The sequence below is a fragment of the Neocloeon triangulifer genome, unplaced genomic scaffold, assembly GCF_031216515.1.
Source record: "Neocloeon triangulifer isolate White Clay Creek 2 clone unplaced genomic scaffold, ASM3121651v1 ptg000002l, whole genome shotgun sequence".
Lineage (NCBI taxonomy): Eukaryota > Metazoa > Arthropoda > Insecta > Ephemeroptera > Baetidae > Neocloeon > Neocloeon triangulifer.
This window is the reverse complement of record NW_026775545.1, coordinates 6,893,238-6,905,685: the sequence shown is the minus strand read 5'-3', so window position 1 is coordinate 6,905,685 and position 12,448 is coordinate 6,893,238. Positions and strand designations below refer to the sequence as shown.

The 12,448-nt window shown below is 37.6% G+C and overlaps 1 protein-coding gene across 7 annotated transcripts in view; it reads left to right on the top strand.

The window, feature by feature from the left end:
* LOC132205475 (potassium/sodium hyperpolarization-activated cyclic nucleotide-gated channel 4) overlaps positions 1-12,448 on the top strand; it is a 136,489-nt gene that overhangs the window by 39,161 nt on the left and 84,880 nt on the right. Inside the window, exon 1 of one of the 7 annotated variants that reach the window (XM_059634536.1) lies at positions 1,797-1,994. The exons of the other annotated variants lie outside the window; for them this stretch is intronic. Coding sequence (XP_059490519.1) covers positions 1,987-1,994 — 8 coding nt within the window. The 5' untranslated portion in view covers positions 1,797-1,986. Of the gene's footprint in view, positions 1-1,796; positions 1,995-12,448 lie in introns of those variants that run through there. 7 annotated transcript variants of the gene reach the window in all.

The window sequence follows — 12,448 nt, the reverse complement described above, 5'->3', positions numbered from 1 at the left end:
TACTAAAAATATTTGTCCAAAATAAAATTTAGTTTTGTAGTAGAAGTGGTCGTGGGTTGATACATGTTGATTTGAATTTAAGCTTTTCCATGATGAGGTTTTTATTTTTTAAAGTCAAATCATCATAGAATTTTGTATGTTATCACGGAACCTTGAATTAAATGAAAGATTTTAGAGCTGCCGTTTATCTTGCAAAAAAGTAGTTAATATATAAAATTCACTCAAGATTTCGTTTGATATATATGCAGTGATTTTGGCAAAACATTGATATATTTTAAGGACTGCTTTGCAAGCCTGCCGTAATATGAACTATAAACTTTAAAATAACTCAAACAAACTACGCTGACTGGCTATTTTCTTAGTAATAACAAGCGGCATGCATAAGAGCGGTGAGAGATCTTTGACAGGCTGGCGCCTTCGAAACACAAGCTTTCTTTATTGCTTGTCAAAGCAATCACTTTCATCCACTGCGAGGGCCCATTGTAAGAAACAAGCGTCTGCATTAAGAACGAAAGATCAGCAGCGGCGAATGAGAAGAGCAGTCAGTCGGTTGGCTCATCCGACTCGTGTCAGACACAAAAGGTGGCACGTGGCTGCTGAAAAGACAAAAAGCAGCTTGCCCGGCCGTCAGGCGAAAACGGCAGCTTTTCAATCGCAGATTTATCTCTCGGCGACAAAGGGGCCGAGCAAACACAATAAAAGCCTCAAGAATCCAAATCTGGGTCAACATTGCGACATTAGCTTCTGCTGACCACCCCTGTTTTTATCGCTCGGCCGGAAACTTGAACGGGGCTCAACCCTCGGAAAAGGGTCGCACTTCGGAGGGGACGCATATTTTCGTGAATTATACATAATTGAATCCGCTGCGAACTTTGCCAAAGTCGAATATCCATAAATAGAAAGTATTCTTGTTTTTGTTAGAGTCGGCGAATTTTCCAACTCTCTTTTTCAAAGCCGATTACGCCCGAACAGGGGAAAGATGCACATTATTTGGCGTCTGTTCAAAAGCCCCAGTGTTAACCCTTTTCTTTCTTTTCCTCAATCAACTTGGTGAGGCAATTTTCGGCAAGGGGTCGTTTCTTACGCTCCTTTTTGGCCTCTGTTTTTGCGTCGACGCATGCGGTGGCAGCAGGTCGACACATTAGCCGCGTTAGCGGATGCCCGAGAGTTAACGCGCTCATCATTTTATCTGCAAGCAATAAAGGCGCGCAACACTCGGCGGCGCCTCTTTAAGGAAATGCCAGACATTGAGGTGCCTGCAAAACGGTTTCTGAACTGACGTCAAGCCCGTTTCGATTCACTATATAATTGTAGAAATTTTAACCGTGCAGTTTTTTAACATTTAAATTTTAAGCGTTTACGAAAAAAAATTTTAATCTTTTTACTTTAAAAAGCTCGCGCTCGTGCTGCACCGATTTGCGGCGCCGATTTGCGGCGCCGATTTGCGGCGCCGATTTGCGGCGCCGATTTGCTACGGATTTTGTTAAAATAATTAAGAATAAATTTTAATATTTTCTTTTTAAATATTATCATGTAGCATCAACATTTTCATAAAATAATTACAATTTTTTATTTAAAAAAGCTTTGTGTTTCTTAAGAGATTTGCCAATCCCTTATGAGTTACTTGACCTGTGTGTCGGCTGCTGCTATCGAACCAAACCACGGACCGGCTGACTCGCTTTTTCTCTCTCTCTTGGTCTGTGGGGCAGAGGTAGGATCAGCGGCGGCGGCGGCGGCAACGTCGGCGCACATGCACCGCCCCAGTTCAGTGTCGGGCCCCAACTCCTGCAGTCAACATCGGTCCGCTCGTCGTCGCCACCTGCTTGATGCCAATCGCAGAGGGCACCACCGGCAGCAGCACCACCTAAGGAAGACTCTTTTTCTGCAGGCGAGACCGAATCAGCCGCCACGGTTCGCTACGGATTGGCACGGCTCTTTTCAGCCCAGCACGCGATTTGGCGGCTGAGGCGGAGCCACTCGACCAACATGGGACTGTAGGTGCAAATTATTGGAATAAACAATTCATGCTTCACACCAGCGATGTTTTTTAGTAAAGGCGGCGCGCCCGACCCTTCGCCTCGGAAGGTCGCGCCACCGCCACCCGCTTCTTACATTCAGGAAATGTTCGTTCGTTCGCCGCTTTGTTTATTGATTTTACACACACCCACCATCCCAACCACCCTTTTCCACCAAACAAACATAGGCTGATGCTGGTTGTTTATTTTCGCGCACTGCTCTCTCTTTTTTTGCGAGCCGCCGGCACCATCTCTGGCTTATCAGCTGTAATATGATTCATTAATCTTATTTGGTGCCGCCACATAATTATTACTCATATTTTCCAATTTCATGTTTGGTGTTCTTCAAATGCAGTGCCCGATAATTCAAAGAGTTTGATGATATAAACACGTTTTTGAATTGTAACAAAGATGTTGTTGTGTCATGAAAGCTTATCAATGTAATTTAATTTCTTTTATATATTTCTCAAAATGCTATCAAGTAAAGAGTGAATTGAAATATATTGTTTTTTGTTTTTAAGTTTGTCAACGGTATGTTTTGCATCTTTTGAATTAAAAATTAAAAATAAAAAACTTGTAAACATAGTTTGAGAATTGCCTATTCTGGCAAACGTCCAGGTTTAGCGTGTGCGTGTAAGAACTTATTTGAGAGTTAAAAAAAGTATTATATTTTAAAAAGTTAAAGATTCATAGATTTCAAAATTTAAAATTTCTAACAGATGACCTCAGTAATTATTATTATTTAAATTAATTATTATTCCTTCTCAATATAATATTAATTTACCCTTAATTTGGAATTGCTCTTTTTTATTAAGTACAAACAAATTTTGCTTGACACTTTATTCTGATTGTTAGGGCTTTGCAGATCTGATTCAATTTACGTCTTGTGCGTGTGTGTATGTTATTGTGTCTGCCGCGACGTATCCCACAGAGCACTGCTGCCGCCACTGCTTTGGTTTCCTTCTACTTGCATTCGCTTTGAGAACTCGCACACGCGTTGCACGAGCAGGAAACAGATTCGCCAGCACCAGACGGCGGCATCTGAGAGTGAGATGTGCGCTTTTTGGGCCGTCGACGAAGATTTACTTTCAGCGGGTTTTGTTATTTTATTTGGCCTTTTGATGCCGTAGGCAGCGCTGGAAAAGTCGAACGACGTTTCCTTTTTGCGAGGAATGAAATTTCGGGTAACCGCTGACGCTGCCTTTGTGCGGCGTGGAGAGGTTTGTTTTATTCGGACTTTGATGGGAAGAAGGCGAGACAAAATAAATCTTTAGAACGATAAGATTTAGAATAAAGACTTATCTGACTATAAAGAAAATCTTAGAGTTGCATGAGACAGAGCATTTGAATTTAAATTGGCAAAAAGGAATGAAATTGTTATTAAATATGGCAACATGTTTATTAAAATTTTAAGATGGATGGTTTTAAACATCTATGATAATAGTAGACTCATCAATGGTTTTCGATCAATGTGCACGTGACTGGAGGCGCAAATATTAAGAGACAATATTCCGCTTCAAATTAATTTTGATCTCCCTACTAATCAATTAATTAAATTTGGCTGGCGTGGTTGTTTGACGATAATAAGCATCTGCATGTTTGTTGTGACACACAGCGCCGCGGTTTCATTTGCTTAATGAATTTAATTATGCTTGCATACAAAATGATAATACTGTATATCAATAATATGAAACTGGAGCATTTATGAATAAATTGAAAATCAATCTTCTTTATTGATTTAATTAGCAGTTATAAAAATTGCTAATTTTATTCAATCGACGACATATGAAATTAGAGCCAAAACTCATTTATTATTATTAGCATAATATTTGAGCTCTACTTTTGAGCATACTGATCAGACCAGGAAGAGGCCGAATCACAAGAAAAAAATTTAGAAGAGCTGATAATTGGAATACAGTTTAAAATAATTTTATTATTCCAATAAAAATTGATAATTTTTACAATTAATAAAAACCTGCTAACCATACAAAGCTGCGACCGATTTTTTTGCGGAGGACAAAATTAAATTTATTAAATGTATACACCAATTATTGTTGATTTTGAACTTTCTATTATTCTAGTGATAATTGTCTGTTCCAGGACTTTTATTGATTATGAGCTGAAATATTTTAATATATTTAAAAATCTTCATATATTTCCTCTCAAAAGATTGTTTTTAAGCAATATTTTTATTAAAAAATAAATAAAATAAATATGAGAATATTTATTATCATATTTTATTCTTCTCACAATCAGTAGATACAAAAGTTAGAAATTTGAAAAAGAGAAGAACAGGTTGACAATTAGCTGATGTTTGCAAAAACGCCCGATATCAAAAGAGAATCGGCCGCCGCACTCCGCAGTAAACCCACAGTGATTAAAAATAAGATCATATATTTCTATTACTCAAAATTTTATAAATAAATTGACCTTCCTTAATTTTTCTTCCAATGTGAACTATTAAAAAAAAATCGTCAAATAAGCTTACTAGAGTTATTCTCTTTTTTGGCACCCTCTCAAGCGCCGAAAGTGCTCACTTGTCTTTTTATTTGCGACATTATTCAAATTAACCGACACCAAGACCGCAGAATTGTTCTGAAAACGCAGTAATACGACAACAGGAGGCTGTCAGCTGGCAGAGCGAGCTCTTCACTTTTGGGAAGTTTGCGGCTGGTTGGCCAAAAACTGTTAGGGCCGGCGGTTGAGACGAGCAAACTTTACGAGAGTGTGTTGCGGCTGCCTGTCGGCCACTTTCGCGTGTGTCGACTGCGTGTGTTATTGTTTCGCTCAAAATTCGACACTAAACTCGATAGCCGTGCGTGACGTCAGAGGGGCATTTGGCCGTGACGTCAGGCGGTCTCCGAGCCGCCGAGTGCGTTCTCCATTATTTATATGGAAAGCGGGCCGAGTTTATGGACGAAGCTCGGTGCACACGATAATAATAAAGGTGTGTGCGTGGAGAATTGCTCGGGCCGTAATCTTGAATGCGACCCGCCGGCCGGAATGCAGCTGCCTATTGATCCGTAATTGAATCCAAAATCCCGACGCTCGGAGACTTTTATTACGTATGTAAAGAAAGACTCCAATAAATCCTGGCCCCTTTCTTTGCTTGTCGGTGGGAGAGACTTCCCCATTCTGCGAATTCCTGATCTTTCGAGGAAATTGCTAAGATATGGCCTCAAGGAATTTATTGGCAGGTTGAATGGGGTCGTCTCACCGGCACGGTTTCCATTGAAATATTCCAGACACTCTTATTCAGGAGAAAAAATACTTCAGGTAAAATATATGTGTGAGCAGATAGCGTTCAAAAACTTGAAGAAATTTGGTTTAAATTTGTTTCTCAAAAATTGCTCCTGGAACTGAAAATGGCCAATTATTCCTTGGTCAGTTGATGCAAATATTTTAATTTCAGTTTAAATACATAAGCAAAATTCTTAGCTTCTTCAATTAATAAATGAAACTATTGAATGTAATATGTATAGTACTATCCGAATTAAATTAATTAATTAATTAATGGAAATAATAAAATTCAATTTTCAAAATTTGCTGGAATGCAACCTGCACATCAGTACTGTTAAGCAGGTTGCCTAGAGCCTAAATGGCGCAAAAGCGGTTCAGTTGGTGAGGGGGAGCCGCGATACAATCAGTGTAGCGGTGTGGGCGTTTCAAAATTCATATGAATGCAGTGCATTGTGCTGAGCAATTAACTTTCGGTGGTATCTCTGCTGGTTTGGCGCACAAATTTATGCCCGCGATGAACATTAATAGCGGCATGCTTGCTCGCGGAGTTATCATGCAAATTGGAGAGAGCCTGAAAATTCATATGTTTGCCGTTGACACATGAGCACGCATCTCATTCCAAAAATCAGCTGCGTGGCCTACGAATGGTTTACAAATGTCTCTCTAACCATAAACTACCATTTATTTAAATTAAAGCTGAAACGATAATACATTATGTAGTTAAGTGGAATAAAAATTGAAATAAAAATATTGAATAATAGGGATAAAAAAGATTATTATCAATTTGATGAAGAATTTATAAATTATCCTTGAGTTAGTTTTTTTGAAAGTAAGAAAGATTAAATTTAAGACCATGTCTTATTAATGCTAATGATTGCTTTTTTTATCTGCTGATCAAATATCAAAATCTGGCAAAATCAAGTCTATATTACTGGGGATATTTTAATTAGGATATAAATAAAAATTAAAATCAGAACATTGAAGCAGGCAACAGACGTGAAATTAAAAAAAAATCAATTCAATTCTAATAAAAAAATTTAAAACTTGTCATTAGACGGTTTATCTTTAATCACCTGAATAAAATATCCAGTGTTTTACAACTTAATATGATTATTTATTGAGAAATGTGAACCCAACGTGGCTAACAACGTTCCTACCTGATGCTTTGTTAATGATTATCTGGTCAAGGCATGCGGCCTCTGTGATAAATTATCTAGGGGCGAGCTGGTGCGCTATCCATAATATGATAATAGGGGGGCGGCGCACCGCTGGCAAAAAAGAAACAGCAGACTGCTTAATTAATCATTGGCCAAACAAGCCGTCCTTTGCGAATCGCTCAGGCCTGAGTTTATTTAAACAAAGTTTTCCAATCATTTCATTACTGCTGGCTGGGCGCATTCGTCAGAAAATAAGAGAAAGGTGTGCTCGCCCGTCTTACTCTCGAGGGAATCGCGCTGAAGAAGAAAGGAAAACGCACACCTTCACTCAGCCGCACCAACTTTAAAACGACTTAATTTAATTTTGTATGCAAATTTTGCCAGCCGACTTTTCACACCTTAGTTAAGAGAAATGGGACTTATTGTTGAAGGGAGATTAGGTTAAAAATCGATACCTAAAAGAACAGAAGTTTTCGATTCCCTGATCAAGACAGAGAAATCATTCAAATTGAAAAATCCCCATTTTTTGTTTCACTTAAATCAATACCTAAATATGAACCCAAATAATACACCAGATTAAAAAATTTGAATGTTGACAGTAGGTATTTTTTTTCTTTCAAATTTTGCTGTTGCTTTTCGAATTAAAATTTGATATCAAAATCAATCATTGTTTGATCTTTGGTCCACATTTAAAAATCACGTGACCCAGTGAGGAGACGCAGCGCGAGTGAGGTCACGCCGAGAGAGGGTGGTTAGTTGAATGGGCGGAGGGTGGATGCATAGCCGGATCAATACCCACCACCGGCAGGCAGCAGCGCGCGGGGGCGGCGAAGGGGTGCTTTTGGAGAACACACGGGCATATATATTAAGGGCGGGGGTGGAGTGCCGCCTGCCCGACAGTGGGCCGAGGTGTGCGAGCGGAGAGCCACCCCGCTTGCATCTCGTTACAATTAGCACCGGCAGAAAGGCGAAAAGGGGATGAAATAAAAGTTGTAAATCAGACACCAAATTTGTTACAAAGAAAATTATTTTCCTCCTGATAATATTTATCGCAGTGTAGGAAATAAAATGTTGTGAAATTCTAATTTCTAGATTAAATAGACTGATTTTATTGAATTTTAAAAATAAATTAAAATTAAATTTAAAATATGTTTTAAAATAATTGTCTGTTGAAATAATTAATGATATTGCCATTAATATCTCCCATTTTTTTTTTATTATGACTTTTTTATTTAATGTTTTATATCTGTATGGATAAAAAACAAAATTAAATCATCAAGAAAATGATTTAACGCCATTATCATCTGTTCTCACACGAATTATGTGGGGTCACAGACACTGTGGCCGACGTTGAAAGGTTATTCATTGTGTCTGCGTGCTGTGGTATTCTCTGGTTCTCGCGTGATGCTCCTCAGCCGCCGACATACCTATCGCGAGAGGGGTTGACCTCCCGTCCAGTCCAAGTCTCAGTGTTGTTTCGTATCACATCGAGCAAGCGGCCCTACTCCGGAATCGATACCTTATTATTTTGTAACTTCTTGGCCTTTCCCGGCGGCGGGCCAGAAATAAATTTACAATTCCGAGACGACGAAGCGGCGCACACGTCTCAACGTAATTTCACCGACCTTGTCGTGATCGACAGAGATTTTCGGTATGATTCCAAATTCACGGCTGATCTCGTGATAGATTTTTCACAACAATATAAAGCAGGTTAATGGAAAAAATTTTGAAAATGTTATAATAGAAATGAAAAATAGATTTATGATAATTCTGAAATTAACGTCTTGTTAATTGTTAAGATCGGTTAAGATTTGGTAGTGGATATTTGTCACGTCAAATGTCAAATAGTAAAATTTTAGGTTGTCTTTGCTTTAAAAGTAGATAAAAAAAAGGCGATATAAAATGATAATAATCAAACTTCCTGGCTTTGATAATAATATTAAAACGGTAATATATTCTTGGAAAATTCGTATTGCTTGTTCAACTGTTTTTATTAAAAAACTTGTATGAACTTCATACAGATAAATGGTTTAAATCTTCTGTCTTTAAAATTTTAACATTTTCAACATTTATTCATTTTTTATATTTATTTATAAGGTGACTGTTCTCTTGCTAAATAAAATAATTAACTATTAGAAGCGTGGGAATAAATAATTTAAACATGCGATGAAGAAAATTGAAGTCGTTTAGAGTTGTCAAGTACTTTGAGCCCCTCGAGGAAAATTTTAATAACGGCTTAATGTTGAATGATAATAATGAAGCAATTCAGTAATTGTAAAAACTCCAACCAACAGAAGGAGATGAAATTTCCTCATCTCAATTCATTTCTGTAGCTTACAATACAAGCCCGCGCCTTTTTTCCGCATCTGCAACGAACCAAATTGTCCCTCGCTCGCTTATCACGCATTTTATTTTTTATTGCGCATCATCATCATCTCTGGTCGGCCACAATTCTACTTGATTCCGCCGCAATCAGCGCGAATGGAGGCGTTGTATTTACGGCCTGAATCGCGGCGCGTGTACGAGCTTTTGTGGCTCGATCGTCTCTCTCCGTTTCGTTTGCTAAAGAGGTGCTGCACATTCAGAAAATACATTCATATACAGGCCTTTGAGCCGCCACACATTCCTTTGGCCTGGCCAAATGGAATGGAGCACGCTCGTGTGCGATTTGCGTGTGCACTATGCGCTTGATGGCGAGAGAGGCAAACCATCGAGGATTAGATTTGTGAGCGAGTTCGAGAATGCACTGCGGGGATTAGCAATGCAGATTCCGTTGCTTGCAGCGGCATTGAAGGTTTTGCTTTCGGTCACCTGGAAACTAACTTATTTTTTTGGACATATACATATTTTCAAATAGGGCTAGAAGGATTTGCAATCGTTTGTGAGCCTGTTGTTTGAGGTCATGAAAAAATTATCAGTCAATCAAAGTTTTTGTCTATTTCATGAAGATCACTTGAAAAGTGAAAATGAATATTTATTTTGTCACAGAGCAATTAATTTCCAACAATATACTTCTCCTGTTGTTTTAACAGTCATTTACCTTGATCAGTTGAATTTTTCTACATTTTAATATTAATTATTAATAATTAATCAAACTATAAGTTTCAAATATCAAATTAAAATTGAAGGCACGAAGTGTTCACACCAGGATTATGAATTGCAAAATTAATATCCTACTTTGTATGAAGTAAGGCCATCAGTGGTATCAATATATACAATAAATGCACGTATAGCACAACCAAATTATATTTAATAGTATTCACACATAAATAAAACAAAATTTGCATAAATAAATATAAAAATAATTTATATTTGATATTAAAGAAATTAATTAAAACATTATAGATTAATTAAATAAAATTTTTATTTTTACTTTACGTTTGTTGTTGTTGTTATTGTTTTTATTTTATTTTATATAGGAACTGAAAGACTAAATTGATAAAAAAAAAAAAAAAAAATAATAATAATAATATGCTGTTAATAATCATTTGGACCACCACCACCAGTTTTCCAATCATAAATCACCTCAAAGATCAAATGAAATAATTTGGCTGACATTCTACCGCCTGAATTTAAAACCGCTGTAATATTATGTCACGGAGCAATTGCTTGGTCACTCCACGCACAATGGGCTGTTCAGCAGGATGCTGGCCAAGAAAGAGCAAAAAGTCCGTTTCTGAATGTACATAAGTACAGTGTACTCGTCGCTCCATCTCTCGTGAAGGGAGGAGCAGCAGCTCACAAAGAGAATAATAAAGAAAATGTAGCAGCTGGGTGGAGGAAAAGAAAGCAGCTGAAAAATCAATTTGCGGAGCCGACTGCTCGGCCGAGATATCCGCGTGGCTGCCAGCAAATCCTTCGTTCGTTCGCGCCTCGCGCTCACTGCGTGCCTGCTTAAACTCCACATCGCTTTTATGTACTGCCGCTGGAACGGAGGCGCGCACAAAAAGAAAAGACTTGTATTATACAAACGAATCTGTCGCGAAAGATACATCGAGCTCGAGAAGCAGCCAGGAAGGAAAAGTTTGACGCGAATGAATAATGAGAGTGCTCAATCAGAATGGCATTTCTTTTTCTGCATTTTCGCGGAATGTAGCGGAATGATTCCTTTTTCGCGACTATTTCAGCATTCTTTACAAAATTAAATATATGTATTTGGTAAAAAAGATTGTTAAAAAATGAAATTTAAGTAAAAAAATATGATTACCTTATTTAAAATTTGATGAGTAAAGAAAATTTAAATAAATTATTTTCAACACTATTTATTTTTTCTATTTTTCAAAGCAAAATGGTTCTGTTATATTAATAATACATTAAATATTGTTTCATTCCACAACAAAATTTCATTGAAAAATGTAAATTTAAATCTTACAAATGTTTGAGACTTGTTTGATTTTGATAATATTTTATAATATTAAATATGATTTTGGAAGCCAAAAATGATGAACTTAGATTTAATAGTTTTTTTCTAAATTAATTTCGAATCATTGTGATTATAAATTACAAATATACAAATAATATTATATTTTCCGTGCAAATGAAGTTGCTCCTATGCAGCTTAATGTGGGAACAATCTGCGGTTGAAATGCATTGGAAATTCACGTCCTTGGCGGTTGTCTGCGCGCTCTGCTGGTTATCAGCTGTTGAGGTTATCCAGCACCGTTTACTCAAGCATTCCGATCGAAACGTTGAGAGAATGTTAAAATATGTGCGGTCTAGCCACAAGAATGTGCAGTCTGATGGAAACATTTCCAATTCAACTTAAGCACCGCGAATCATTTTCTTTCGGAACTAAAAATTGTCTTTTTATATCTCTAGCTGAATACAAATTGAGAAGAAAATTAAATCCACTCAGCTCAACTTTTTGTCAATTTGCTGGCACAACTTTGATGCGGTTTTGTCCGCAAAAGGCAATTTCCAGCTCGCTTGCTCACAGTCCTCTCGGATGCTCCTTATCTTGATGTGGGGGCTACAGCAGTGCTTGTTGATTTCTTTCTCGACACAAAGAGGCAAAATATTACACAGCCCAAAAGGCGGTGGCGCGGCAGCTGAGAGGAGAATGAAAGGATTCGGCGGCACACAAAAAGCGGAAAAGAGCCGAGAAGGAGAAAGAGAGTGGAAAAGAAAATAATATCATAAAGTAATTTATCACTCTTGCCGATACAAAGCGCGCTCGAGAAATAATCGTCTCACGCTCATTCTGCACCACTTGAACATCATCCCCTTGTACACACAGAAAGGAAAAGAAAGAAAAATCGTTTTGTTTTGACTCCCAGGGCTAAAAAAATAAACAGCAAGGGGCTTATTAACGTTTGATTTATTTCATAGGATTTTTTTATACCAAGGCTCATTACGCAGGCTCTTAAATTGTTCTACATTTTCTTTCTCTCTCTTCTCAATTTGCAATTTTAATCAAAGTGAAGTGTCGGAAAAATCGCGAGCAGAGTTTCGGTGTATTATTCAGCGAAAATGTTATCACGGAAGGCCGATCTTAATTGAAAAAGTGCGCGATCAATATGCGCATTGATTAAACGCGAGGCAAGAGTTAATGATGTCGCCGCACGGGCTTGTTGGAAGAATAGAAGCACGTCGCTAACCTGCTTGAGTTGCAAAGATTCGTGCGCCAGATTAATTTGCATAATCATTTTTAAAATATCTTCATCACGCAGGAGAGGATGTGTATTAACCTGAGCGGTGGCGACGGCATTATTACGATGGCAGATTGCTGTTGCCAATATTGCGAGAGATCTAAACTTTTGAAAGGGCGGCCGAGAGCTGCAGTGGAAGTGGCAGAGATAACTTGCGTTGATATAAGAGAGGTTTTCGATTAAAAGTCATTCTGCAGGGCTGCTTTGATATTCCAGGTCAATCATGACGCAGAAAAGAAAAAGAAAAATGTATACGTACAATAAATGTAAGTTGCCTTTCACTTATCAAACACAAACAAAATTATTAACAGTGTAAATAAATAATTGATGTAGTTGCAAACAAAATTATAACTAAACTATTTTAAACTTTATTAAAAACCAAATTTTT